Below are 26,939 nucleotides of genomic sequence, written 5' to 3'. Positions count from 1 at the left end.
TGCCTCTTGAGAATCGGATATAGAATATCAAAAATGCATGGATAAATTCTCTTAATCACTTGAGTTACAAGTTATTGCGAGCCACTTTCCTCTTATTAGCATTATCTTTCTTTGTTTTTTGAGAGGCTGCAGTTGTTGGTGGACAACTGAGCGGATAGGTCTGAACTTGAATTCAATGTCCTTGGGAAGCAACAGATTAGGTGCTGTCACAAAAAGGACCAAGACCAAACTAGCTTTCCATTTACAGGCGTTGCAGGAAAAAAAGAAAAAAAAAAAGCTAGTTAATTTTCTTATTCAAACTGTTGTCATGTTTGCACCATGGAGCCTGACATTAGTGCGTGTGAACGTGATCCACAAAGCTTTGTAGTTTGGGGCAAAATATGGAAACATATCTAAGCTATATTAGTTTGGCGTAAAGTTTCACATTAAACAATCTTAATGTACCGAGTTATCTCAACGATTTCATAATATAAGATATTAAACTATTTAATATAGAGAGCATTTTTGCTCACCACTTTAACTCAATGTGTATTATCATCATCATTCTCAACACTTGACACGTATTCATGGGTATAAGCACAAAACAAAGAATTAACTATAGTTAGGCCCCTGGACTCGCGTCAAGTGTTGAGAATAATGATGAAAGTACACATTAAGTTAAAAATTGTGAGAAAAAATATTTCCTTTAATATGAGTACATTTTTGTCTCTATATAAACAAAGACATTGGTTTTGCATAAGTAAAACATCTAAATTACTACCCTGCTTCCCTTAGAAATTATAATATACATCATTTTTCTTGAGAGCAAGAAGTAAAGATCGAGAAAACAAAGGGGTATCTTTATATCATTTTCCCAAGGATTTTCTGCAGTTTTTCCTTCTTAACTATTTGTATATTGCCAATTTAGCTCCTTAATAATTTTTTCAATAAATTAAAGACTCTAATTGTTTAAAAATCGCCAATTGAGAGCCTACAATAAGATTCTTAAAGACGCCATCCACTTTTCCGTTAAATTAAGGATAATTTTGTAATTTTGCAAAAATAAAATAAAATTATACCCTCTTAAACTATCAAAATAATAGTATTAAATAGTTGTTTAAAAATAATATGAAAAATGGAAAGGAAAAAAAATTTATGACCCATCCCTCATCTTCATCCCCAAACCCTAGCACCCCACCATCTCCTCACCGCCACCCACCCCCACCCTTGCGTCGCCGCCCATCCCCTCCTCTTTCTCTCTCTCTCTCTCTCTCTCTCTCTTCCCCCTCTATCAATTTGCAGGTTGCTATAGAAGAACCTGCTTTGCGACAGGCTCTGAGCAATTTAATTGAGAGTGCATTATTGCATATGCATACTGGGGGAAAGGTAGAAATCGTGTCCACTGGAGCACCAACAGGTGGTGTTCTTGTAGGAATTGATGATGATGGGCCTGATATGCACAATATGGTAATAGTTTCAAACCTTGAACAATCTTCTATATACAAATAAGAGAGAGAGAGAGACAGAGAGACAGAGAGAGAGAGCTTGTGGTTATGGGGAAGAGTGTTTTGTGTGTGCTTTAAGTTGAAAATGGTGATGGGGTTGGATGTGGTGGATGTGGGTGGGTTTAGAATTTAGATGGGAGGGGCGAGAAAGACACAGAGGGGCGGGGAGCGCAGAGGCGCATCGAGGGTAGGTGAGGATTTTCATTTTATTTATAAAAAACAAAAATCATTAAATTACGAATTTACCCTTAATTTAGACGGAAATTTGGATGTATTCAATTTAGATTTTAAGGAAGTTTAAAAGTTCCGGTGTATTCAATCACGATTTTATATAAGTCTATTCAATTATGAGTGTATTCAATTAAAAAAACTCATTGATTTTAAAGGAAATACAAAAAGTAGTGGATTTCGTTTGATATTAGTATGGATGGCAACGGGTCGGGTAGGGGCCGGATATGACAATACCATTCCCGTTCCGGCTCTCCATCCCCGCCCGCCTCCGAACCCATCCCGTTCTCATCGGGGGACTATTCCCCATACCCGGCCAGAATCCCCGATTTTTTTTTGCATAAAAAATATTTATCATACATTTTAACATTAAGTTTCATATTAAACTATTATTCAACACTTCCAAATTAATTATAAAGTTCAACTCAACTATTCAAAATCACATCAATATGAAATTCCAAAGAAGATTAGGAAAAATTAGGAGAGGGAGGTTAACTTAGGGTTAAACAAAAATATTATAATTATATATTTATTTATTTAAATATAAACATATATATTTTTGGGTCGGGTTCGGGGATAGGGACGTCAATACCATCCCCTCCCCATACCCGTAGGGGATTTTTCAAGTTTGGGGATCGACGTACCCGATACCCGTTTAGCCCCGAAATCTCCTCGTTAAGGTCGGGGACCATGGGATTTTTGCCATCCCTAGATATTATACTAATTTTAAGTAATGACAAATCTTTACTTTCCCCCAGATATTTTGATAGATATATTTGTAGACAAAGAAATTTTGGCGAATTAGATTCCACTAAATAAGAAAACAATCAGGGTTTGGTGGATTAAATTGTGGGCCCCATAATTCGCCCATGTGGCGTATGACTCATCAAAATCGGATTAGTTGTCAAAAAGTAACACATGGCGACATCCGATGGAGTGCATCAAACGGTTCAAAGTGAAGACAAAATTAAAGGAAGGAATCTTTTGTGATTGACTTTGATTTAAATCAAATATTAATCAAGTCAATCAAGGGAAGATAATTTGGTTAAATTGCCAAATTATTGGAATTGATTTGAAATCAAATCAGAATTCCACAAAGGAAGGTTTTAAAGAGCGAAAGTTATTTAGGTCAAGCATCCTGCAGGAGCCTATAATAGAAGGCCTCAAGACAAAAGAAAGGGTTCAGAAAAAACATAGCATTCAGAAGAAACAGAAAACTTTCTACATTCTTCACCTCACTTTGGAAGAACCACTAAGCACAACAAATACGTGCCGGTTCCTCCACCCTAGAAAAATCCAAACACCAAACAAGCCTTGTGCTACCCGTTTAATCAAGATCAAGTCTCTACGACCCTTGTATCAAACACAAATTTGCTTTAAACACTTTGAAGATCGAATAAGAGGATTCAATATAGAGATTGTAACCTTAAATTTCATAAATACAAAGATTATTTTGTACACGTGTTCTTATCTCATTTGTAGCAGGAAATTCGTGTTTACAATATTATTTTTAGAGATTTTTTATTTAAACCCCGCACTTCTCTTTGTTCACCCCAATACTTGTATCATTAAGCTGTAAGTTTTATTATTGTGTAAAAAGACAAAAAAGGTTATCCAACCTAATACTTAACCATACCTATTACATCTATACACACACCCCACCACTTTTCATATTAAGTTTTAGAGTGACCTATGCAAGAAACACAATTTGCCTTCCAAGCGTTTGTCCTTCTGGGATGCCAATGTAACCACTATTAGGCTTCTAAGGTCTGCTGCCCTTCTGGCTTGGGACATGGATCTTCCAATCATGAAGAACTTGGCCTAGGAAGCTGTTAATACCCATGGCTAAGATTTGTTGACGCTCATCAAGATATTGCCCCCACATTACCTTTATCCGTTTATAAGTTGGGGCATTTAGGATGGAGATAAATTTTTCAGCAGGTTTTTCAATTGCTATTTGATTTTTTTTTTTGGCACTCCCTTCGACAGTATTTGATTTATATATGTTTCTCTATTTAGACCTCCATAACAAACTACAATTTCCCATATGATATAATCACATGATAAAAACAGCTTGTGAAAACAACAAAATCTCATGTATACTACAAATATTGTTTAATGATTTAAGTATTTGGGTAAATAAAGAAAATTGTGGAGTTTATATAGAAAATCTCTTTTATTTCTTTTTTTTTTTTAGCTTGGGGTGTATTTATGGGTAGTTTGGGAAGATAGTGGAGTTTTCTTAGAAATTATGAAAATTTAAATTAAAAAGTTGGGGTGAACTTAGAACATGGGATGAACTAAGAGAAGTGTGGGGTTTAAATAGAAAATTCTCAAGATATGATTTCACCACTTCTACTACCACCATCTTATCATGACTATCACCATCGTCATTGCCGCCACTACCACCACCACCACCACCAAAGTCATCATTGTCCCCACCACCACCACAGCCATCACCACCACCCCCAACACCATCACCACCATCACACCCACCTGTCACCACCACCACCGCCACCACCCTTATGCCCATCTCCACTACCACTACCACCCCCACCATCAACCTCACCATCACCACCACCACAGCCACTGCCAATATCAGCACCATCACTGCCATCGGCACCGGCACCACCACCACCATCACTAGCACCCCCACCTTCTCCACCACCTCACTCCCACCGCCACCACCACTACCACCCCCACCTCCTCCCCCACAAACCATCATCGCCACTACCATCCTTATCACCACCACCGCCGTGGCTATAAACTCTATTAAAATCAATAATAAAATTATAAGGAACTCAGTTAAAATTTATACACGAATTCAGTTAAAATCTATGTGGAGTTTGTAGAATTCAATTAAACTCCATCGACTTTATAACTCTTTCAAAATATAAATTGAATACACCCTCCTTAGATGGAATTTGAAAAAAATTAACGGTAGGTCCTTAATTGGCGAATTGGATATCTTAATTTACTTAAAAATTTGTTAAAGGGCTAAATGGGGACAAAACTGCAAAAAACCCTTTTTTCCCCAAAAAAAAAACTTTGATAGCTGAGCTCCTTGCAGCTTTAGATGTTACATAGGTGTACACATTGCGGACCACATCGTCCATGCTCTCTGCCACTACACTCTAATTGTCTCACTCAAAACTCACCTTTTAATTTCCTCTTCCAGCATGAAAGCTTCTTCTTTAGTGTCTTTAGCTCTCCTTCTAAGCGCTGGTAAACGTTACTGCTAGCTCTAGCTCTCTTCTTCCAATGGCTTCCCTAGTTTCAGCTCAACAACTCTCAGAATCACTCAAATATCAGGTACATTTCTCTGTTACATGCACAAAACAAGCCCATTTCTCCTCTTCATCTTTCCTTCTTTCTTGTTCTGCCGTTTTTCTGTTTAATGATGCATGAGTTTTTACTGTTCTTCTTTCTCTAGCTTGATATTTACCATTTTAGTCCTTAACTTTTACTTATCTTTGGTTTTTCCAGACTTGGATCTTGAGAGTTTCTATCCACTGTGAAGGTTGCAAGAGGAAAGTCAAGAAAGTTCTACAAAATATTGATGGTACACATTTGGATGAAAAAGAAAAGAACTTTCTTTTTTGTTTGTTTGTTTTTTTTTTTTTCAAAATCAACAAATAAAAAAAGAGTACACATATAATTGTTTATCCTAGACACACTTAACATAAGATTTGGACTATATTTCTTTGACTAATAATATCTGCAGGTGTTTACACCACAGCTATTGACTCACAGCAAAACAGAGTTACAGTCACTGGAAACGTCGACGTTCAGACCCTCATCAAGAAGCTGATCATGAAAGCAGGTAAGAAAGCAGAGTTATGGCCTGCAAATCTCACTGGGAAAGACCAACACTCCTTGAAAGCCAAGAACAAGGACAAACAGAAAGGCCCAAATCACAGTGATGAGCAGAACCCATGTGAGAAAGTTGGAGCACTCAAGCTTAGCTCTGCTAAAAACAGAGCAAGTACTGCTACTCAGGCCGACCCACTTAAGGTGTCCGGCGATATTTCGCCGGAAATGACTACCGGCGGCAAGGAATCTCCGGCCATGAACCTTCAGAGCAGTGAAAGTGAGAAAAGACGTGTCAGCAAAAAGAAGAAAAACTTAGAGCCAAAAGATTATGAGAACAGCAGGGGGTGTAATTTGGGTCCTACAGTAGGCTCCGGTGCACCTGCAAGCAGAGGATCTCAGCCTCTGGATCATCCAGATGATCGCAGCCATACACGTCAGATGGCATACCTGTATCCGATGGATTACAACTCTCCTCGGGTGTATCTTGCGAGTGGCAGTGCAGCTGCTAGCATGAGCTTGGCTCCTAATTTTTATCATGTTCCATCACCACCGTACACGTGGGCAACAACTAGTCATCAAGAGATTGATGGGGTGATGAAGAAGGCAACATGTCTGGACATTTTGCAGATTTTCAGTGATGAAAATCCTAATGGGTGTTTTATCATGTGATTTTCGGCTTGCCTTTGGGCTTTGTTGAAAATTAGTGCAAGTCAATGTTAATAATAGAAGCAGCCGTGGGGAATGGAAGGTAGATGATTTTGTAACATGTAACACAAGAGAGGGACTTAGTAGGTAAGGTAATGGGAGTAATTAGAATGGTTAAGACTTGACAAAACATGTAAGCACTAGTCCTTGATTAGTTAATTTTATGCTTCTCGTGCTCTTAGTCTAGTAGTACTTTCTTTTTCTTAATATTGAAAGATGTCGTAAGTTCGAGAAAGTTCAATCTTCCATCTTATTTACACAGTTCACTAAAAATTCCAGCAGTGAAGAATAGTAGTAGGGTCTTATGTCCCCTCTAACATCGACAACATTTTTCTCTTTGCTTCAGCTTTTTCCAGTGTAGAATATTCACTGCAGGTTCCTAATTGTGAAATTTGGAAAATACAGAATATATTGATTCCCTTGGATTGCCATTTGAGATTCTAATAAAGCTTAGGTTTTAAAACAAAAAACAGCATCACAACTAAGTTCATTAACATATTCTTTTGAAGTAGTAGGAAAAGGGAAATGCTTTGACTTTGGGCCTTTGGCTGGAAATGAAACATGAACTGGACGATTAATAAACAACAATAATATGATATGATTGATGAGAGCACATGAAAGACAACTTCGTGCTTGTGATTCTCATTTTGAATGAAGGCCACCCATTTTGGCACAGAAGTTCATGCCACCCATTTCTATTTGAGGTCTAAAACTTAATTTTTTTAATTATCTGAAGGACTTGTCCTGTCTATCATAAAAAAGAGGCATCCATGATCATCTCCAATTCCACAGTTCTATTGATCATTGACAAGTATCAGAAATCTGAAGCAGACACTTGATCATCAGTGCATCATTTTCTTGTGGACCTAAACTTCTTGTAGGAAGAAATCAATTAGGTAGCAGATAAAGCAACGAAATAAAATAAAAATAAAGAGTGAGCAATGTATCAACACTAGTTCCACTTTCAGAATTGTGAGAGGCTGATAAGCCAAAGAACAGATTTCAAGAGAGAGACTGCGATCACATTGACATAATCACAAGGAGGGAACAGATTTTTATAATCTTAAAAAGCATTTCACACTAATTTTAATTTATTAAGAGCAATTGCTTCATATGGGATACATATATGCTTGCAAGTTTTGTGAACAATAATAAAGATTCAGACAATTCTGTGCCCTTCTTTGACAAGCCTCTCAAAGGATCATAAAGATCAGCAATTTGCAGATCAATGCAATCAAGCAGTTTTGTCAAACAAAAATGGATAATGATAAAGATCATTATAGAGCAGGAGGAAGGACATATCTGATATCCAATATATACAATTTGAAACCTAAAACTAGAATGCCAAAAATAAAAAATATTACACCGCAAAAAATCTTACACGCACGTTGATGCCTTTGTAGTACGCTGATTTGTACCCAGAATAATCACAATTACAGTTACATCATCATGATACTTTCTCCTCCTTCCTGCTGGAATATTCATTAATTCTTCCATACTGAAACCTGAAACAAAAATATAGTGCTTAAAAACCTGGGCAGTGAAAAATAATAGACTAGTTTATTGGCTACATAGACTACTTAGTTTTTCAATTAAAATAAATTTTAACCAACCTCTGTACTGGTATTTACATTTTTGAAGACGGTATACCAAATTCTGGGATCAAATGTGCATGCATGCCTTAGGGTGTGGTGCGGTGTGGTGTGTGGGCTGTATGATCAGTGTCTAATAACATATTAGTTAAATTTGGTCTAAAATGTTTCAATCAGTAATGTTGTCAGGAAGAGATTTGTATCAAAGCTGGAGTTTTGTTGAGCCATCCCCAAAAGTGTTCTCTTCAAACAGTTCAGAAGAAGAAATTATGCGGAAATTTAACAAACAACATTTATACTGATTATAAGTAATTTGACCGGAATGACAACAAAATCTTCATATGAAATGTCAGAAGGTCTACCTGCACAATTGGCTGCTCTTACTACAAGCTGCTCCAGCAGAAACTTAGCTGGATCACCAGAGGGGTTGCTCAAGATATAGGAATAGACAAGCTTTACCGCCTCGTCATTGGTAAAAAAGTCAAACAAACCATCACTCCCAACTACAACAAAACAATCAGATTTTGATATTCTATGCACATTCAACGATGGTTGAGTGGAAACATATGGTGGGCTCAAAAGGTTGCGAACTTGAAGAATTCCCATCAATGCATCATTCAGTTTTTTCTGTAGGAAAACAGAATCAGTAACTAGCCAGATAATGTCTGAGTTAATCTAAAAAAATTATCCAATTTGGTGTTGGTACATAATTGTTAAACGGTAAGAGTAGTCACCTTTTTCAAGTAACCAACCCCAAAAGCTCGAGTGACCTTCAATTTCCCTTTTACTCTTCCAGCCACAATGGTCATGGGATCATCAGGATGATCACACAAAACTCGCATCCTTTCACCTTCGTCATCAACTGTATGACTATCTGTGAGCTGAATAGCTTTTAGCCTCTCACTCCCATTCATGAAATCACCATCACCATATGTTGCCAAAACAGCTCGGCTGTCACCTAAATTAAGTGTATACAAATCCTTCCCATGTAGAAGTACAACTAAAACACAAGACCCAACAGAAACCAAATCTGGCCGATCCTCCATTTCCTGCTCAACCATGTATAGAAAGTCATTCTCAGCCTGACTAAGAGCACGTTGGAGGCTGTCAAGCACCCCATGCCTAAATGAATCACTGCATATTTTTGGTTTAGCACATGGAGCATTCTTGGAGACATTGTCAACACTTGAATCCCTGTCTCTGTAAATTTGGGGTAGAAATCTTTCTTCGTTAATAGTATTGCTGTCATCTTCTATGTATGGAAGGGACCCATCTAAATCTAGACCACTAGAAGCTTTGATGGATTCCTGACTTGATTCCCAGTCTAATAAATTAAAGTAAAATACGATGGTTTCATACAGTGTCCCAGCCAGAAAATCAGCTGCGTCTCTTCCATTAAATCCATCATATATTGCACAAAAGAGCCACCCATTTTCTTCAGAACAGACAGCTTGAACCCTGTCTTCACCAGCAGCTCCGCCTGCCACTTGCACTTCCATGGCATTAAGAAAACCTTCACTTCTGGAAGGAGGACTCATGGATTTCAATAAGTAAGAATCAGAATCAGGTGTAGATGGACTGCAACTTAAGTTTGACAAACTACTCTGAAGAGAAGATGATAGTATGTCCAACCTTGAAAGAGTTGGTGAAGAGGGAACCCTACGAAATGAATTAGGGGAGTCCCAACTGGGAAGTATTTCTGCCCCTATCAAACCATTACAGATATTTGTGTTTGCTAGAGTAGCATTAGCACTTAAGGCAGCACCAGACAAGCAAGAGAAACTACTGTTCCTTCGGAGTTCAGGCAGGGTTTCATATTCATCAGAATCCTCACAAGAACTGTCTTTGTTGCTATTGCATTGATAGCCAAAGCTTACTTTTAGTTCTCCTTCAGGTTTAATCATAATTCCTCCTCGCATGGTCTATAGCTGAAAAAGACAAACGCTTTGGTTATTCATTACCTCAAACATTTGTAAGAAACTTGGAATTGACCTGATCATATTTTATTACACAAATACCAAATTTTCTTCAAATATCATGAACTTGTAATTGAATCCAATCTTTTTCCAAAGTCCATTTTTAGAGTAATATCAACTAAACAGATTGGTGATGATGATGTAAAAAGTGTGTTCATTGTGTTGGGTGTGAGAGAGTGAAACACTGAAAGGGAAATTTTGTGTGCTATAAGCCACAAGAATACGATAGATGCGTGTTCAAAATCAAAACAAAAAGAATAGGGAAATTTTGTGTGCTGTAAGCCACAAGAATACGATAGATGCGTGTTCAAAACCAAAAGAATAACACACACAAAGAAAAGGAATTAAATTTTATCTGATCAAACGTGGAGCTTATGGGGGCCCTTGCAGCTCTAGTGGTCAAGAGCATTTACACCAAGGCCAGAGTTTGAAACGCCCCGCTCTTTGGCCTCCAAAGGGAAAGAGAACTAAACTTAGAGCAATCCCCTTTGGGCTCCCTTGGATAAGAAAATAATTACAATTCAAAAACAAAAGGCAATCCTGTATGAGGATGCACCTTTTACTACACCAAAAGATCGATACTTGGCTATATATGTAAGGTTCAAAAGTGATTCGTGATTCTTTCCAACGCAACAAAACCAACAGGGTGAAAGAATAAGCAAATTCAATCAAATACAAGGTTCAGAAACAGAGCAAAGATAGTTTAAACCAGACACAACCACCGTCTCTTAAGAACCAAAACAGTAAGCTAAAAATGAATCAAAAAACAAAGAAACAAAAGAGAAACAATCCAACAGTGACAAAACAAACAACGTAATCATGCATTATCATACAAAATCAAAACAAACAAAGTTATGATTCGAAACCCACCTCACCTTATTTGTCTTCAACAAAGAGGCGCCCACAGGAGCAATGGAAACAAACCCAGAATGTGACTTGTGCTATGAAACTTATATATACAAAGAGTGATGGGTTGTTGCTGAATAGTAAGAGGGAGTGTTAAAGGTTAAGACTTTGGAAAGAAAAAGCAGAAAAGCACAAGCAAGAGCAGATCTGAGAATGAGGGAAACCGAGAAAGAGATAGAAAGAGGTAGTGGAGAATCTGTATCTGGGTGGTACATAAAAGACGAAGGGAATGGATGGTGAGGAAGGGTCTTTGCTGAATTTAGCGGAATTTCTTTGGCTGGCGTTTTGGCTTTTTGTCTATTCGCTCCTACCGGTAATGCCGTTTTCCCAGTTCTATTTGAACTCTTTCGATATTTTGCTTCCTTCCTGCTATTATTCCTTTCTTAACTCTCTTTCTCCAATCTTTCCCTTCCCAAAAGAAACCAAAAAAAAAAAAGGAAAATAAATAAGAAAATAAACTGAAATATCTCCTCCAGATAATATTGTTGTTTTTTTTTTTCAGAAAAAAAAAAAAAACATTTCATTGAAACGACACAATTCAGAATACAAGTGAAAAAAAACTGGGTGTCGGTGATGCAACAAGTGTGGCCTCCGAATATTATTGTAATTAAGATTGCCTTTTATTTTTTCCCAAATTTTTTTTTTCCTTTTATCTATATATATAAAGCAAAAGAAAGAGAATGATTAAACATTCAAAATACCAGAAAATGCAATTGATTAATGCAAACATTAAAAAATGAAATTATTAATTAAATGAGGATAATATGGTAAATTCACACTTTTTCATATTAAAGACAAATTAGATAATGGATCCTATTTTTATGGAACACAACTACTCATTATCTTTTTTCATTCTAAAATAAATTTTTAATTCTTTTTTATAAAAAAAAAATGTGAAACGCGTGAGAAGCTAGGTTTCATTAAAGTTTTAGTGGATTTATGGTTACAGATTTTTTGGAGTTATATTTCCATACAAGGTCAGGAAATTAAATCAGGTTTTTTTTATTTAAATTTTTTGTGTGGTTCTAAGGGAGTTGAAGCCCTGAAATAAAACTACATAAACAAATTTCTGGGTCTAACAACCCCACTCAAATCTTTCAGTAGATAATGTCCAAACCCTTCAAGCACACCCTCCCAAAATCTACACCCCAAATCTAGTTTTGAATAAGGTCAATTTTGGTTTGTTAACATTGACATCATAATTTGCACTTAGATATTTAATTATTATAGTTTTTCCTTCTTTTAAGGATCACAGCCAGACTACAATTGTGTTTTTATACCCACTGGATTTTGTTATTATATTTTTTCCAATTAAATAATTCAATTGGGCTGATGAGCTCATAAACAAAAATTATGCATAAAAAAGAAAGCTCTTAATTTGAAGATAATTTCTTATTAGCAGTCATTTGCATAATTTTTTTTCCTTATTTTCTCATTTGGGTAAATTTAAACTTCGGGTTAAGTGTTTAAGGTCAACCAACGTCTCAATCAGATGATCTATTTGGGTTTGCTAATAGTTCATCAGATGTCAGAGTGGCCGCTACTGTCGACCAAAGGTCCATATGAATGAAAGAAAATGGCTTTACCTTCCCCAATCAAACTTTCTGTGTTTTAAGTGGATTTGACTTGGCCAAACACCGCTGAGGAAGAGCAGATTTCAACCGCAAAGAAAGCTGAACCACCCCTAGAAAAATAGCCAAAAGAAAGTGTTTGAATGGAAAGAAAACAAAACCACGAGTGTGTACCAAATTGTTTTTCTTATACCTTTCCAATGATTTCGTCGTATGCAAATTTACCAAAAATACCTAAAGAATATGGACCTCAAATAAAAATATTTTATTTTTCATGCATTTTTTCCAGATGCGGATTGTGGACCACACCAGTAAATCTCCTGGTAGACCAGCATGTGCCTTGAAACTTCCAGCAGCCGAATAAAATTTCCAAGTGTTGATCGAAACTTGAGGCCAGAGGTCAAACTATCAAATCCAAGTTTAAGATGGCGATGCTTTTGGACTCGGAATGTATGAGACAAAGTATACTCCATGTCTTTGCCTATGGCTCTGTCGATACCTGGTCCAGAGCCCCATTAATTATTCTGATGTTGAAGAATAACAGGCTATCCACGGAATACACTTGAAGTAATTGTTCTTTCAAAAAAAGTCTTAAATTTGTGTTCTAACATCCGTGTAGTATATATTGATTTAATATACTATCGTCTATCTCAATAAGAAACCGTCGTCTTTAGTTGACTTTGGAATTGATTTTGGGTGTGTTTCTATATTTAAATAGTGTTTGAATTTTTTTATAAATACATGCCTAGGATTGAGTTTTTTTATAAATTTGTATTAAAAAAACAAGTCTTCGATGGCACTCTAACTATCCAAAAATACCAAAATACCAACCAAAATAAAATAAAAAATCCCCACAGCTAACATGGCTTTGCTCATGCTTTGCTTGGGCCTACCTCTTCTATTTCATCATCCTCTCTGCCGACTGCTTATAACAAAGACCTTCACGTCGCTTTTTAAAAAAGTCGATCCTACCCCACCATCGAACAATTCGAACAATTCCAAGCCTCAAAGGTTTCAACTTTACAAATCATGTACCTTAAATCTTATTATCCATTTGAGGCTTCCACATTCATATCCACATAAAATAAACGATGAGTTTTATGTATATTTATCATCATTACAAATACCGAGTACACGTGGACAACACAAACAAAATACAAGCACTGCTTCACCTTATCAGAAGTGATATTGTCAATTGCCTATCAGCACACAACAGCTAGCTTATCCAAAAATATGTAATCTTGAAAGTTCATTTTAGAAGTTCCAGACCATTGTATCAATAATGAGGGTGTAAATTGTTATACCAAGAATTAGGACCCAACATTGTAGAACACCTTTGTGGATCCTTTCTTTGTTCGTATTTGAGAAATCTGAACAAGCAACAAAACACCTCACTTCAAAGACAGAAATACGAGCAGACCAACAGATTCTTACTTTATACACTCATTTCATGCTCATCATTGAGAAAAATTGTGAACATCGATTTATAAAAATGTTGAAGCGAATGGATCTTACCGTAAGACTCTTGATCTCTGAAATATCAGAAACATGGGTACCACCACACGGACAGCCAGGACTGTCCCCTAGCTTCACAATGCGAGGAGTGCTGTCCTGGAAGAGATTGGAGATGCCAAAAAGTAAAATTGCAGTTATTAGTTAGCCCTCAACGATTTGCAGCACTAAAATTTGAAAGCTCCTGCATGTTCATGTATATAAAACAGGCCTAGTATAAGGAATAACCTTGGGAATGTAATCGGGAAGGAAATCACCACACAGTTTACACGCTTCTTCATATGGTAACAAGGCAGCAGAAACCTAAGAGAAATATAGTAAAGCATTAGAGCCAAATCCCATACTACCAACCAACCAAGCAACTTTAAATAAATATTGCAAGTTTGCAACTCACTTTCCCTCCTCTCGATATTAATGCATTAGCTTCTAGCTCCAACTCCTTTTGCTTAATTTCCATATCTTTTTGTGGAACAGTGCCTTTGTATTCCACATATGGCCTGGCAAGAAGTACATTATAAGTACTAATTTCAACCAAATTACAAAGGATTTGCAAACAACATCAACATTGTGTCTCAAATAACAGAAGTTGTTCACATATTCAGGATCATTGTGCTGCTTAAGGCTTAGGGGCTGTTGCTAGGCTTAAGAGGAAGGACCATTGTTCTGTTAGGTGGAAAAAAATTTGGACCTCACATTTCCCATATTTGGATTGAGAAGAATTGTGTCTTAAAAAAACAGCTCATAACTTCTTAAAAGGGTTGTGGCCGTCATAGACTGTGCTCAAAAGCTGCCGCCTATGGAATGTAAAAAGAATTTCATGAACGTCGTCGTCAACAGTGAATTTGATACAAACACACAGAGAGTATAAGGGGAGGCAAGGAAGCAACTTGGAGTGGGAGGAGGAAATAAAGAGGAATTGTAGAGGGTAGCTTCCCTATTAGATAGCAAAATGAAGAAATCCTATTGCAGAAGCAGAACTAAAGAAGGAATATATACCCGCACTTTTTAATACAGGATTTAAACAATAAAGCAGAACAAAATCATACCCCTGAGGGAAATGGTAGCCTTTGGTTGGCTCTAAATCACCCAATCCCGCATTTCTCATACATGCATCCAGCAAATGCCCAGCTGAGTGAAGCCTGCACAAACCAATTGCACATAATGATTCAAATATGAAAAATGAATCAGCAAGTAAGCAATCAAACTTGCTCAAAAACTTAACATGGCCTATGATCAGCACAACATAAGCAACTTCCAAGTTTCTCCACACCAAAAAAAATAAAAATAAAAATCCTAAATTTAACTAATCAAATGAGACTATTTCTTTGTGTATATGGGTACCTAGAATTTAGCTTGCGCCTAGCCTCATCAACACGCAAGAACACCTCTTTCCCTTTCTCAAATTTTGATTCCATTTCCTCAACAGAATTTTCAACAAAACCGTAGTGGTAAACCTAACAAAAATTGAGTGAAGCACCAATCTAAAGATAACTTTTTTTTTTCTTTTTTTAAACAAAAATTTGAAGATCAAAGAAAGAAAATATTAAAATGTTGATTGCTTACTATGCCGTCTTTGGACCGTACATCTTCTGCTACGAATTTGAGACCGGAATCTTCGACGGCGATGAAGCCTGTGTCGGCAGGTTGACCACCACCTTGTGGATGGAAAATCGTACGGTCCAATACCAAAGCTGTTCGTCCATCTTCACCCTTCAAAACCACAAAGCACACACCACAATTCAATTAGTGATTTTCGATTTTCGTTTAACGAATGGCACTAATTTTTCTCTGAACTTTCTCGGAAAACAAACAGAACGGAATTAAAACCCTAAGATTTTATCAGAGAGAAAGTCAAGCTGAAAAAGAAGAAGTATGTGAGACTGAAGTGAAGAAAAGGAACTAACTTTGGATAAAGATAGCAATATGGCTCTGGACTGGAGCTTCCACATGTCGTCGAAATAATCGAGCTTCGTGGGGCTCAAGCTGCTCGAAGCCATGGCTTTCACAGAACACCGATTTCAAAACTGAGTCACTACCGCGTTCAGAACTCATAAATCGTTGCGTAGAAATGATCAGCGACGAATTCGGGATTTCATTTGTGTGGGCTCTTATAAATTATAAAGAATCAAAACTCACAATACATATGAAAAATATATATCACATATGTGAAGAATTATATTCATTATTAGTTGCAATTACAATTATTCTTGACAAATGGATAAACAAATACATTCTAAATAAGAAAAATTAAAAGAATGGACAAAGAGTAGCGATTTAACAAATATCTTTAAAGTTTTTTTCCTCCATTAAACCCAATAGAAAGAAAAAATCAAAATTTCACGAACTAAAAAAAACCTTACGTCTCTTTATACATTCATATCATACATGAAAAAATATTTTATGTAAAAATATTGAGTAAGTATGAAAAATAGTTTTTCGGAATAATCATTTTCTCAAGATAATTTTTAGCGACTTTTATTTCTTACAAATCAAATAAGAAAACTTGGTTTTATGGGATTTTAGTATGAAGTATATATTGACTTAATGAGCCATCATTTTTAGCCTAATTTTGCACTAAAACCAATTTTTTATATTTTGATTTCGTGAGAATTTGATTTTCTAGTATTTTTATTTAAATCCAAATATATGGTACTTTCTTATTTACATTGTAAACTTCAGTAAATGTCTTTGTTTTTTTACTTTTATTTATTAATATTTACTTAAATGTTGAAGATAGAAATAAGGCAATTTATACACCTAGAGTGCATTACCACCAGCTGAACAAATAGGTAATTTGAAGTACTTTCTTGTGCCTTAATAAGTCCACCACAACACATATGGATATATATTAAAATGTAAAATATGTGAAATAATATACATATAGAAATATATAATAGTAAATTATTTTTAAAATATAAAAAAAATTGAGTGGGGGCCGGGACCACACTGTTCCCAGTGTGGCTCCGCCCCTGGCAATGATGGCTCTCGACAGAAGGCCATGTTTGAACTTCTCACCATTACTTACGTAATTGGTTTGTTGTACAATTTGACTAACGTTGATGTGATGATCCCCACTTTTCATTCATATTCAAATTCCTCTCGCCCTAATTTAGATTAAATTAAAATAAAATATCATTTGTGTTGTGTTAAAAATATTTAAAATAATATTTTCTTTCGATTCATATGGTAAGAAAATTGTGTGTTCCATAAATATAATATTGTTATAATGTCAGATGATTGAATGAGCTGAAGCAACCCAATTGGTGAGACCTGTCAACCTGCTGCGCACATATTTTTGAGTTCTAATCTGACCTAGAAATTTAAAAGAGGAAAATGTTTCACGCTATGACTTGCGTTGCGATCGATATTAGCACAATTCTATCAAAATTCATCACTGACACAGAAAGTGCTGGGGTTATTGACAAGTAATGGATGCATGGGCGTAAATTAATATCAGTCGTTGATGAATGTGAATTTCAGTAGAAATTCCATATTAATTGAGATTGCATTTTCTTTTCTCATCGAAAACAATAACACAAAAATTTGGGAGAAAAGAAAAAGAGAGATTTTCTTTTGTTTAGACTTAGTATTTAATATTATTTGTAATCAGGCTGCCCAACGAAGACATGTCACGGTATACATTCCTAATTAGATAAGAATCTAGTATGATTAGTATGTAAGAAAACAATTTAGCCAAGTTAACCACCGCTTTAATTTTGTTTTAGGAAATCCAATTTGCATATGACTTCGGTGTTTCTTGTCCTAACCCTACAAGGGTTTGTGTTTGTGTCTGATATATAATCACACGTACGTACATTCCTCTTTTATTTTGCATGCTGGTGTCGGCTGTTCCAAGTCTTTGGGGAAGTCTTCTGGTTTCAGTTTTTCTTTTTCTTTTTTTGGGTTGTGAAGAACTGGAATTCATAAAACCAGAGCGCAAATAACACTCCAAACTTACGAGAAAACCAGTATCCAACTTGAAAGGACTACCAGCAAAAGGCGAATTGGAAAGCAAAAACGACGTCGCGTTAGGAAGCAGAGCACCTCATCAGGCTGTCCAGCTCTGTTCAGGAAGCTTATTTAAGCTTATTTCCACCGCAATAATTTGAGGTTTCTCTCTACCTCCCTGTTTTTGGCTTTCTTTTTAGTTTAATATATTCTTGAGTTTGCCAAAATTAAGGTTTTTTTTTTGCCTTTTTACAAACATAGGGAGGCTTTAATTTGTTCTATTGGATAACTAGAATGTTCTTGTCATCAGGCATCAATGGCGCCTCTCACAAGGTCAATGAAGAAGAAAGCAGCAAACAGCAAGAGTCGCATCATGCAATCTCTTCCGAATGAGCTTTTGGTAGAAGTTCTTGCAAAGGTGGCTTCGAATTCTTTCAACGATCTCTACTCGGCAAAGTTAAGCTGCAAGGACTTCAACAAAATGGCTAAAGAAGACAACATATTCCAACGCGTTGACATGAGCAAATTCCCATTGGTTTCTTGGAGGTTTGACGACAAATTCTCCAAGTTTCTGAAACACTGCAAAAAGTGCGGCAACGAGGAGGCCTTGTACCGACAAGGGCTTCGCGATATTTTCAGAGGCAAGAGGGTGCAACAAGGAATCACGTGTCTGAAGAAAGCAGCCTCGAAGGGTCATGTAGAAGCGACGTATGTTTACGGCGCCATATTGGTGTGTTTCGGGGGAGAGTCAAAGCAGGAAGGCCTGGAGCTTCTGTATTCTCTCAATCATTACAAACCGAAAGGATTCAGCGTAAGAGAATGCAGGGAGAGGGTTAAAGGACTTGTTCGGAACATGTGGGCTGACAGGAAGGTGGTGGGTAAAATTGTACAAGCCCGCCATGAGACTGCCATTGTGAAAACATGCAGCGACTGTGGAAATAGACAGGAGATTTTCACAGTCGAGCGAGGATGGGATCCTCTTGATCATGAAAATTTCAGCAGCTGCAATACCTGCAGGTGGCATCAAGAAGTAAATATTTTCCGTGATATATTAAACGACAGTTGTACCCCTCTGTATTGAATGGATTGATGCGTATAGATAGGATGCGTAAGGGCAACATTTGATGTGTATCCACACGAGTTTCTCTTTTGCAAGCTAATGTTTTTTGTAAGGGCAACATTTGCCCACATGGCATTCTAAATTATTGGGGATATATTGTAAACTTAAGATAATCGGTTAGCTCATCTGCAAGCTATTCGATCAATTTAAAACTCACCAACGTTTGACTGTAAGATTCTCCCAATTTCTATATGATTTCCTAAGCCAACGTTAACGTATAAGTGACAACCAGTTTTTTATGTCAACACATGAATCTTTACAAGCAATTAACAGCCCACAAGAGATAATAAGCAAAGGCAGAGGGTGGTAGCTTAAGCAGGCACAAGCAATAGATATGAATGGTCAACTACAAATCTTTAGTCACAAGCTCTCAAAACATACACTGCCCTGGATTTCAATCATCATGCATTACCAGTGTAAAAAGTGCCGTAAAGCAGGGAAATATATTTAAAATACTCCAAGGAGTAAAAGTTTCACTACTTCGCCGTCAAAAGAACAGCCCAATTCAAGAACACCAAAAGGTTGGGAGCTAGTTGCAACATTCACTACTACTTGGAAAAGAAAAACGCTCAACATATATTTTAGTTCACTAAAACAACACTTCCATTGTCAATAACATACGTCCAGAAAAGAAACCACATAAGAAAAATCATCTCTTTCTACTGTTGTTTAACTTCAGATTTCTTCTTCTGCCAGAGACGGTCCAGACCACTGTCAGCCTCTCCCTGAAAAATAAAAGAAAGAATGCAAAGAATCAGAACTGGAATCAATGGGCTCCCAAAGTGCAAATTTAAGAACTCAAAAAAGAGAGCATCACATAAGTCATTAAAGAATGATTCAAAAACCTAAATAACCGACCCCTCGTAATCTAAACTTTATAGAAGCATGGAAAATCTTAAGACAACTAAGTTTACAAAAGTTTAGATGCTTGTGTGTACTATTTGGGATTTTCGGTTGGATTATGGGATCCCAGCATATGTTTGTGTTTACTTGGCTCTTCTGATATTCGATTTGGTAAATGGCATCCTCGAATTAGAGGTGAATCCAGAGTGGTTGAACAAATTCTGACGATGTAATTGCAAAATGTAATGAAGAAACTGATTGCTGAAACAAAATTGGTGATTTTTTAGCATAGGAACTTTTGGATATTGCGCGCACATATACGCATCAAACTTGAATGATTTGTACGTTATTTTCCTCAAATTCAGGTTGAGAAGTGCAGTCTACAATCATTCTACGAGATTAATCTTAACGAAAAGACAACAAGATATATACCCACAATCATTCTACATTCCTATTGGCATATACACTTACAACATGTCCAAAAAAACACAAATATTTATCATAATAGTATTGAAATGACAGAAAGAAGATGAACCTGAGCGCGGACATAGCCACAGAGAGCGAAAGTGGAGAACTGGCCAGTGTAGATGCCATTCTCATCCAGATGCCCAATGTTAATCTGAACGGATGCGTGGTCCTTTGAAGTGATCAGCCTGTTTGTGGCCGAGCTGCATCCAAACACCACAAAATTTTAGCCCAAACCCTAAAAATCATAACCACACAAACAAAACAATGATACAAAAATTTCAATTGAAATAAGATTTAAATACCATTTCCTGGGAATGTAAAGCTCAGTGATTTGTCCCTCCTCGTTCTGCATATTGTCGATTGAGTTGAAACCCTAAAAATCCAAATCCAACAAACACAGAAACAAATCTCAATTTTCTCAAATCGGTGGATTGGTAGGATGATGGATCGCTGATAATATTTTTGAAAGATTCAGAATGTAAGGAAGAGGAAGAATCTACCTTTGAACAGATATGAGATTGAGAAGTGGTGGCGGCAGCTGCTGAACTGTAGTGCTCTGCGTTCGTTAGGGTTTTCTAACTCTGAAGGGGTTTTTGGTTTTATATGAATGAGAAGCGAGAACTGGTGCTGCGCTAACTATAAACTGGGCCTACCAGAGAACTTAAAAAAAGGGTCGGGCTTCTCCAGTTAAAAGCCCATCTTGAATGGGCTGCTTGTGTAGGAGGTGCTTCCAACTTTACCATGAATTTAAGAATATAAAAAATTCAAAATTAAATATTTTTAAAATTCAAACATCAAATTATTTATTTAAATTTCTGATTTTAAATCAGTCAATTTTATGTTAGCGGACTGTTAAATGAGAAACCCAAACTAGAATATTTAATTATAGTTTTTGTTTGACAAAGTGATATTATACTCCGCACGAATGAGAATTCAACTTAAGTGCAAAGGGGTGGACACATTGTTTTGGCCAACTGACTTAACTTCTATGGGGAAGGAGATTCAACTCAGATGCAATGGGCAGACACACTACCTTAGCCAATTGGTATAACCCATATTTACGAATCAATAATGTTATTTGTACCATATTTATTAACTATATTAGAGAGGTGGTCACAAGAATGTAAGTAAATGCAGTACAAATAGGGTCACTCTTTACGAATATATAATTATAATATGACAAGTAAGATGAACTCTTGATTAAACCTCACAAACATGTAACTATTATATCAAACAAACTATAACGTACACGTCCACAATCTCAAATCAAAATGAACTTCCCAAAACAAGGGGAACATGCCCAAAATTGGAAAAACTCAAATTAAATTACATGGCTCTTAAAATATAAAATTATAGTTCGAAAGAAGATTTTGAGTGAGCACTATGTAGCCAGGCAGGCACACACAACAAGAGCTTCCTAATTCACAGCCCTGCAGTTGTTCCTGATTTCTCCATTTCTCCCCACCATCACACCAATGGAACCCATCTTCACCATTGCAGCAGCAAACTTAGAGGCCCATGCACCCGGATGGTTCCTGTTGTACTTCACCATCTTCCTCGTCAACCCACTGCTCCAAAGCTCCTGATCAGAAGCCAAAAGCCCTCTGTGGCTCACCAAGTTCTTGTAGTACTTGTTGTCAAGCAGAGCAGGCGTTGAGGGATCAAAAGCCACAACTGGGTCAACAGAATCTGTCAAATTCCGAGGCCTTGGGCATTTAGATTTCAAAGTTTCAGCATAAGCCCCATCCATCGAAGGGTCTTGTGGAAATCTTGCACTGAAAGAGTAAAGCCTTTTGGAGAAGGCAGAGCAATGAGAATCTCCAATGGAGTGAGCTCCAGAGAGCGTCACCATTTCCTCCATCGACAGCCCTTTTCTTGCAAAGTTGCCCCTCAACTCTGTCGAATTGAAAAATGCACCGGGAAGATTTTCGGCCGCTTCATCGATCAACGAAGCCAAGCCGTCGCGCCTTCCGCCAGGGACAGCATAGCGGAGGCCGCCGGCACGGAAAACGCTGTCTCTGGCGGCGAAGGCGATGATGTCTGCGCAGGAAACTGTGTTTGGGCATTGGGCTTCTATTGCCGCCTTGGCTTCGTCTATCACCTCAAACCCTTGGACGCCTTTGTTCATCGTGCTTTCTTTCTCTGCTGGCATTCCCGGCTTAGAATCAAGCAGAATTGAAGCATCACAACCCTGAATAATATTATACACGATCAAATCTGTCATACGTACTCTAAACTGGTACTATAGTCATAAATAATAATAAAAATTACGAAAAGAGAAAAATAAAAATAAAAATAAAAATATCTAATATTTTAAAAACTCTGATAAAAATTCAGCCACTATATGGTGTTTTAATATTATTTATTTATAATTTTTATGTATAGTATTTTTATTTATATAATATGTGACTTTTATCTGTATTTTTCAAAAATTGGTAACAAAATGTGTATTCACGCGTGTATTGTACTTTTGATTTCTATATAAAAAAGAAGTGTATTTTACTGTATTTTTTAAAAATGTACAGGAAACAAACGCATATATATATATATATATATCTATATATATAAAGCAAAGGGCAGAGAATGGTAAAACATTCAAAAACTCCGAATATGCCCTTGGTTAATGCAAATATTAAGAATTGAAATGATTAATTAAATGAGGATAATATAGTAAATTCACACTTTTTCATATTACAGAAATTAAAATTAAAAGAAAAATCAGATAATTGATCTCATTTTTATGAAACACAACTATCCATTATCTTTTTTAATTCTAATTTTTTTTTTTTTAAAAAAAGCTTCTCATAGGGGCGGAAGCGCGTGCTGAGAGACTAGTATATATAAAGCAAAATACAGAGAATTGTTAAACATTCAAAATACCAGAAAATGTCTTTGGTTAATGTAAACATTAAGAATTGAAATTATTAATTAAATGAGGATAATATGGTAAATTCACACTTTTTCATATTTAAAAAAATTAAAATTAAAAGAAAAATCAGATAATTAATCTTATTTTTATGGAACACAACTACTCATTATCTTTTTTAATTCTAAAATAAATTTAAATTTTTAAAAAAAAAAACCTTTTACAAGCACAGAAACTCGTGCGAAGAGGCTAATATATAATATATAATATGAGTATTATACATGAACCTACACATTCCAAAAAACAAATATATATCAATAACAACTGAACCAATGGTCATAATCTAGGCAATCAGTCTGGTAAAGAAAGCATTTTTGTACGAATGAAAATTTAATAAAATATTTTGCATATAATAAGAAAATTATCAGAAGTTATATTATTATTTCATACCCTTACGAAGCAGTCGTGGAAATGGAGTCTGATGAGGGCAGCAGCTATGGCAGGATCTGCGGCAAGTGCCTTAGTGACTGTATTTCTGACCATGGTCTCAGCCGAGGGGCATGCAGTCTGGTAGAAACCAATCTTCAGAGGCACAGAGATCGCTGGTGTGACTAAAACCTCTGCCATGATGATCAGCAACAAAGCTAAGGAAGTAAACAATAAGCTTGCCATTTTGATCTGATTGAGCATTTGAGGCGTGCGCGTAGTGCTATTTATAGAAGCAACTGTGAGGGAAAAAAACTTAGAAAATAACCCATTGGATTGATATTTTAAACCAGGCAGTAATTGCAATGAGCAAGACTGAAAATTATAGTAAACAAGTCACAACATGCAAATAAACAATTGAGAGGCGTGTGCTTCCCACACACTACTACTTTACATAAACTTCGAACCATGACTAGATGGACAAATGTGAAAACATGAATCTTATGACCTAGCAATGCCACGGCTTTTCCCTATTTTAGATACTATCTACTTGTTATAAGATGGTGTTATTTTTTCATTCATCCGAGTTCATTTGTGTCATTCATGATTATTTGCTTTAGTGGCACATAGTTTTCTTTTTTTTCTTTTTTTTTAAGGAATTCGTGACTTCAAATATCTTAAACCACAATTATGAATAAAAAATAATTAAGTTTCTTATAATTATAATTATAATCAAAATAATAATTAAAACCATCAAATTAATCGAAGACTCTATACTTAGCAGTGAAGGTAGAGAGTGATGTTTGTGGGGCCACATGCTTAAAATTTTGGGATTTTTTTTTTCAATCTATGTTTATTCTCTATAACAAATGTCTCAAGTTCGAATCCCTATAACATCATAATTGTGTATGTGTTTGTGGTTCAACTAGTTAAGGATATTTATCCCGAGTCGAATTTTCAATATTCCATTCTCCCCAAATATTAATTGTATGAAAATTATCATTTATGCATCTTTTATATGTTTTTTGGGTGGTACAATTTCCATACTGCTATGATGGCATGTTTATTAATTTGATAGGATGAATTGAATTGAGGAGAATTACATTATGGATTCTTATTGAAGTTATTTACTAAACTATATAGAATTGAAATATGAGTGGTTCTAATTACTAAAATATCCTCGTTGTTGGGTTAAAGTAGATGGCAAATTTAGATTTTTTTTATAAATTGTGTGAGGATATAATACATAAAAATGATGAATTCCTAATGAGTGTAGTGGGTTTGCAGTTAATTTGGGTAAAGGGCATATTCTAGAGGCTGAATTATGGGGCTTGTTCTTTGGTCTAAGGATGACTGTTGCGAAAGGGTTTAATAACCTTATCGTTGAGATGGATTCGGCTGTTGCCATTCATACTGTTCAGCAGCATGATTCTCTTACTTTGCACCCTCTTGCATCTTTGGTCTCTAGTTGTTGGCAGCTAATGCAGCAGCTTGAGAAAAAACAGTGTTGTAGATTGTCTGGCTGCTTGGAGTTATAACTTAGATCTTGGTATCTGCGTTTTTTATGAGGCTCCAAGTTGGATTGGGACTTCTTTAGTGGATGATTTGTTAGGGGTGTCTAGGCCCCGCTTGATTTGTGTTTGGTTAGTTTGTTTTGCTTGTTTGGGGTTTTCACCCCCAGTTCACCAAAATAATAATACGACCTCCCACCCAAAAATTGAATTCCTAAAAAATTAGGAATTGAATTCCTGATTTTATGTGGACCCCACTTACATTTTAATTCTTTGATGTGAAATAATAAACGCATAAATCTTCCATAATTATAATACAAAATTAGTGAAACACTCATTCCTAGACATGAAACTATAAATATACCCTACACTATTTAAAACATAGAAACACACAAAAAATAAACCCAAAACTGACAGCTGTTACATTTTTTAATTTAATTAGTTAAATGAAATACCTTTATTACCCATTTAGTATTAAATTAGTTTTTTACTTTAAAAAAAAAAATTATGGGCTCTCTCTCTCTCTCTCTCTCTCTCTCTCTCTCTCTCTCTCTCTCTCTCTCTCTCTCTCTCTCTCTCTCTCTCTCTCCCTTCGTGGAAACCAAGCCGATCTTGGTGCTTGCCACACCGATGGTGAGAGCGGTCGAAAAGAACCACCAGGCCGACGATCAAGTCCTGGTTACTTTGTACTGCAGCTACTTCAAATGAAGCCTGCGGAAGTGCTGATTGAATCCACTGGTGTGATTGGCCAAAGGATAAGAAAGGTACTATATAACCATCATATTCATGTTTCCATGTTATGCTCAAATTTTAATCATACTGATTTGCACATGATTTCTTGAAATATTAACAAATCGGCTTATAAATGTTGCATGATGATTTTTATCTAAGTGTTGTACAAACGATTCATTTTTTAATTTTCATATGTAGGAAGCACTTCTAAAATCTCTTCCAAAACTGGTTAATTCACTATCAGCATCAAATGAGGAGTAAATGTTAATGGTTTTGAACTTAATTTATTTTCAGCATCGAATTTCAATTCGTGTTTTTCTTTTTCTGTGAAACCTTGGGCTTAAAATTTTTAAATCATCTCCATGAGAAGTCATTTCGCCTTGGTCTGCAGGCGATGATACAGCAGTGGCAATCACAACAACCGACCCTGTTAGCAAGAGTGTGGCAATTCAGTTTCAGGTGTGCAAGATCTAGTTTCATGTATTTATATCTGTAGTGAATGCAATATCTGCTACTTTTTGGATTATGTTAATTGCTGATTAGCTGTACAAAACTTTGGCAATATCATGTTTTTATTTTTGAAACCTGTAGGCAGTAAAATAGAAATCAGGCTGGTCCTTAAAAAAAACTGGTGAATTTTCAGGTTGGAGGGACATATATAAGAATTAAGGGAATGGCAAAAGGTTCCAGGATGATCCACCCCAATATGGCTACCATGCTTGGAGTATGTCTTCTAGTGGCATAAGGTTTGTTGCCATTAGTTAGCAAGGAAGAAAACATTTAATATTTTTTACCCGTGGCAAAAAATGAAAAGAAAATCAAGGCATTGGCTGCTGCAGCTCATAGTGTTTGTTTCTATCATGGCAGTTTTGGTAGCAACTTGTTGCCAAACCAGTTCACCTGCAACACTTGTTTTTCAATTTCAGTTGTATTACAAGGTTGCTGGTTTACGAAGATGGGGTTTTTGCTCTGGGTTCCTAGGTTTGTTCCAAAGGGTTGTGTTTTCCATTATGTTTTTCAAGGTTGTTGGTTTATGAACATGAGGTTTTGCAGTTGTATATTTTTATCGTACCTATTATGCAAATGAAATGTAGTTGTTAGCTTTCAGTATGTGGTATGAACAGTTGTTATACTGTTCATACCATGCAGTTGAATTGATTTCTATGACGTAGTATTAACAGTGTACTTCTATGACATATTATTAAAAGATTTTCAGTAACAAAACATACTCTATATTT

At 36.1% G+C, this 26,939-nt stretch overlaps 6 protein-coding genes across 12 annotated transcripts; 2 read left to right on the top strand and 4 right to left on the bottom strand.

Moving 5' to 3' along the window:
* Positions 1-4,838: 4,838 nt before the first annotated feature.
* Positions 4,839-6,573, top strand: LOC103322997 (uncharacterized). Of its 2 annotated transcripts, none has more exons than XM_089046449.1 (3): positions 4,839-5,024; positions 5,199-5,274; positions 5,452-6,573. In XM_089046449.1, the coding sequence occupies exons 1-3, from the start codon at positions 4,974-4,976 to the stop codon at positions 6,192-6,194; spliced, it is 870 nt and encodes a 289-aa protein (XP_088902575.1). In that variant the 5' UTR covers positions 4,839-4,973; the 3' UTR covers positions 6,195-6,573. The 2 variants fall into 2 exon arrangements, with proteins under 2 accessions (XP_088902575.1, XP_008223175.2); XM_008224953.2 differs by having other exon boundaries at positions 5,437-6,570.
* A 231-nt stretch (positions 6,574-6,804) lies between these two features.
* Positions 6,805-11,077, bottom strand: LOC103322985 (Protein phosphatase 2C family protein). Of its 6 annotated transcripts, XM_008224943.3 has the most exons (6): positions 10,674-11,077; positions 9,455-9,750; positions 8,557-9,343; positions 8,185-8,449; positions 7,612-7,735; positions 6,805-7,101 (listed from the first exon to the last, which is right to left on the bottom strand). In XM_008224943.3, the coding sequence occupies exons 2-6, from the start codon at positions 9,739-9,741 to the stop codon at positions 7,032-7,034; spliced, it is 1,533 nt and encodes a 510-aa protein (XP_008223165.2). In that variant the 5' UTR covers positions 9,742-9,750; positions 10,674-11,077; the 3' UTR covers positions 6,805-7,031. The 6 variants fall into 6 exon arrangements, with proteins under 6 accessions (XP_008223165.2, XP_016648045.2, XP_008223164.2 ...); XM_016792559.2 differs by having other exon boundaries at positions 8,557-9,750; positions 10,669-11,077; XM_008224942.3 differs by having other exon boundaries at positions 8,557-9,750.
* Positions 11,078-13,307: 2,230 nt separating this feature from the next.
* LOC103322984 (threonyl and alanyl tRNA synthetase second additional domain-containing protein) lies at positions 13,308-15,911 on the bottom strand. Its single transcript, XM_008224940.2, has 8 exons — positions 15,692-15,911; positions 15,351-15,497; positions 15,129-15,241; positions 14,834-14,926; positions 14,182-14,284; positions 14,016-14,090; positions 13,791-13,886; positions 13,308-13,645 (listed from the first exon to the last, which is right to left on the bottom strand). The coding sequence occupies exons 1-8, from the start codon at positions 15,782-15,784 to the stop codon at positions 13,586-13,588; spliced, it is 780 nt and encodes a 259-aa protein (XP_008223162.2). The 5' UTR covers positions 15,785-15,911; the 3' UTR covers positions 13,308-13,585.
* A 1,671-nt stretch (positions 15,912-17,582) lies between these two features.
* On the top strand, positions 17,583-18,968 carry LOC103322983 (putative F-box protein At1g67623). Its single transcript, XM_008224939.2, has 2 exons — positions 17,583-17,897; positions 18,046-18,968. Exon 2 carries the CDS (start codon positions 18,052-18,054, stop codon positions 18,814-18,816), a length of 765 nt encoding a protein of 254 aa, XP_008223161.2. The 5' UTR covers positions 17,583-17,897; positions 18,046-18,051; the 3' UTR covers positions 18,817-18,968.
* Positions 18,969-19,279: 311 nt separating this feature from the next.
* On the bottom strand, positions 19,280-20,811 carry LOC103344036 (small ribosomal subunit protein eS21y). Its single transcript, XM_008247664.2, has 4 exons — positions 20,667-20,811; positions 20,469-20,539; positions 20,234-20,366; positions 19,280-19,580 (listed from the first exon to the last, which is right to left on the bottom strand). Exons 2-4 carry the CDS (start codon positions 20,516-20,518, stop codon positions 19,515-19,517), a joined length of 249 nt encoding a protein of 82 aa, XP_008245886.1. The 5' UTR covers positions 20,519-20,539; positions 20,667-20,811; the 3' UTR covers positions 19,280-19,514.
* A 693-nt stretch (positions 20,812-21,504) lies between these two features.
* LOC103344037 (peroxidase 5-like) lies at positions 21,505-23,704 on the bottom strand. The gene is made up of 2 exons (XM_089046785.1): positions 23,483-23,704; positions 21,505-22,357 (listed from the first exon to the last, which is right to left on the bottom strand). Exons 1-2 carry the CDS (start codon positions 23,702-23,704, stop codon positions 21,584-21,586), a joined length of 996 nt encoding a protein of 331 aa, XP_088902911.1. The 3' UTR covers positions 21,505-21,583.
* Between the last annotated feature and the right edge of the window lie 3,235 nt (positions 23,705-26,939).

Source organism: Prunus mume, linkage group LG2 (assembly GCF_029339155.1).
Source record: "Prunus mume cultivar Tortuosa linkage group LG2, ASM2933915v1, whole genome shotgun sequence".
Taxonomy (NCBI): Eukaryota; Viridiplantae; Streptophyta; class Magnoliopsida; order Rosales; family Rosaceae; genus Prunus; species Prunus mume.
This window is presented reverse-complemented; position numbering and strand designations above follow the sequence as displayed.

Excerpts from the sequence above, each read along its gene's own strand:
- LOC103344037 (XM_089046785.1), bottom strand. The coding sequence starts at position 23,704 with ATGGCAAGCTTATTGTTTACTTCCTTAGCTTTGTTGCTGATCATCATG. Across the intron at positions 22,358-23,482 it reads TCCACGACTGCTTCGTAAGG|GGTTGTGATGCTTCAATTCT; the intron begins GTATGAAATAAT and ends AATATTATTCAG.
- LOC103322983 (XM_008224939.2), top strand. The coding sequence starts at position 18,052 with ATGGCGCCTCTCACAAGGTCAATGAAGAAGAAAGCAGCAAACAGCAAG.
- LOC103322985 (XM_016792559.2), bottom strand. The coding sequence starts at position 9,741 with ATGCGAGGAGGAATTATGATTAAACCTGAAGGAGAACTAAAAGTAAGC. Across the intron at positions 8,450-8,556 it reads GGGTTGGTTACTTGAAAAAG|AAAAAACTGAATGATGCATT; the intron begins GTGACTACTCTT and ends GTTTTCCTACAG. Across the intron at positions 7,736-8,184 it reads AAGAGCAGCCAATTGTGCAG|GTTTCAGTATGGAAGAATTA; the intron begins GTAGACCTTCTG and ends TTTTTGTTTCAG.
- LOC103322997 (XM_008224953.2), top strand. The coding sequence starts at position 4,974 with ATGGCTTCCCTAGTTTCAGCTCAACAACTCTCAGAATCACTCAAATAT. Across the intron at positions 5,025-5,198 it reads CAGAATCACTCAAATATCAG|ACTTGGATCTTGAGAGTTTC; the intron begins GTACATTTCTCT and ends TGGTTTTTCCAG. Across the intron at positions 5,275-5,436 it reads AGTTCTACAAAATATTGATG|GTGTTTACACCACAGCTATT; the intron begins GTACACATTTGG and ends TAATATCTGCAG.
- LOC103344036 (XM_008247664.2), bottom strand. The coding sequence starts at position 20,518 with ATGCAGAACGAGGAGGGACAAATCACTGAGCTTTACATTCCCAGGAAA. Across the intron at positions 20,367-20,468 it reads CTTTACATTCCCAGGAAATG|CTCGGCCACAAACAGGCTGA; the intron begins GTATTTAAATCT and ends GTTTGGATGCAG. Across the intron at positions 19,581-20,233 it reads GTGGCTATGTCCGCGCTCAG|GGAGAGGCTGACAGTGGTCT; the intron begins GTTCATCTTCTT and ends TTTATTTTTCAG.
- LOC103322984 (XM_008224940.2), bottom strand. The coding sequence starts at position 15,784 with ATGGCTTCGAGCAGCTTGAGCCCCACGAAGCTCGATTATTTCGACGAC. Across the intron at positions 15,498-15,691 it reads TATTGCTATCTTTATCCAAA|GGTGAAGATGGACGAACAGC; the intron begins GTTAGTTCCTTT and ends GTGGTTTTGAAG. Across the intron at positions 15,242-15,350 it reads TACGGTCCAAAGACGGCATA|GTTTACCACTACGGTTTTGT; the intron begins GTAAGCAATCAA and ends AATTTTTGTTAG.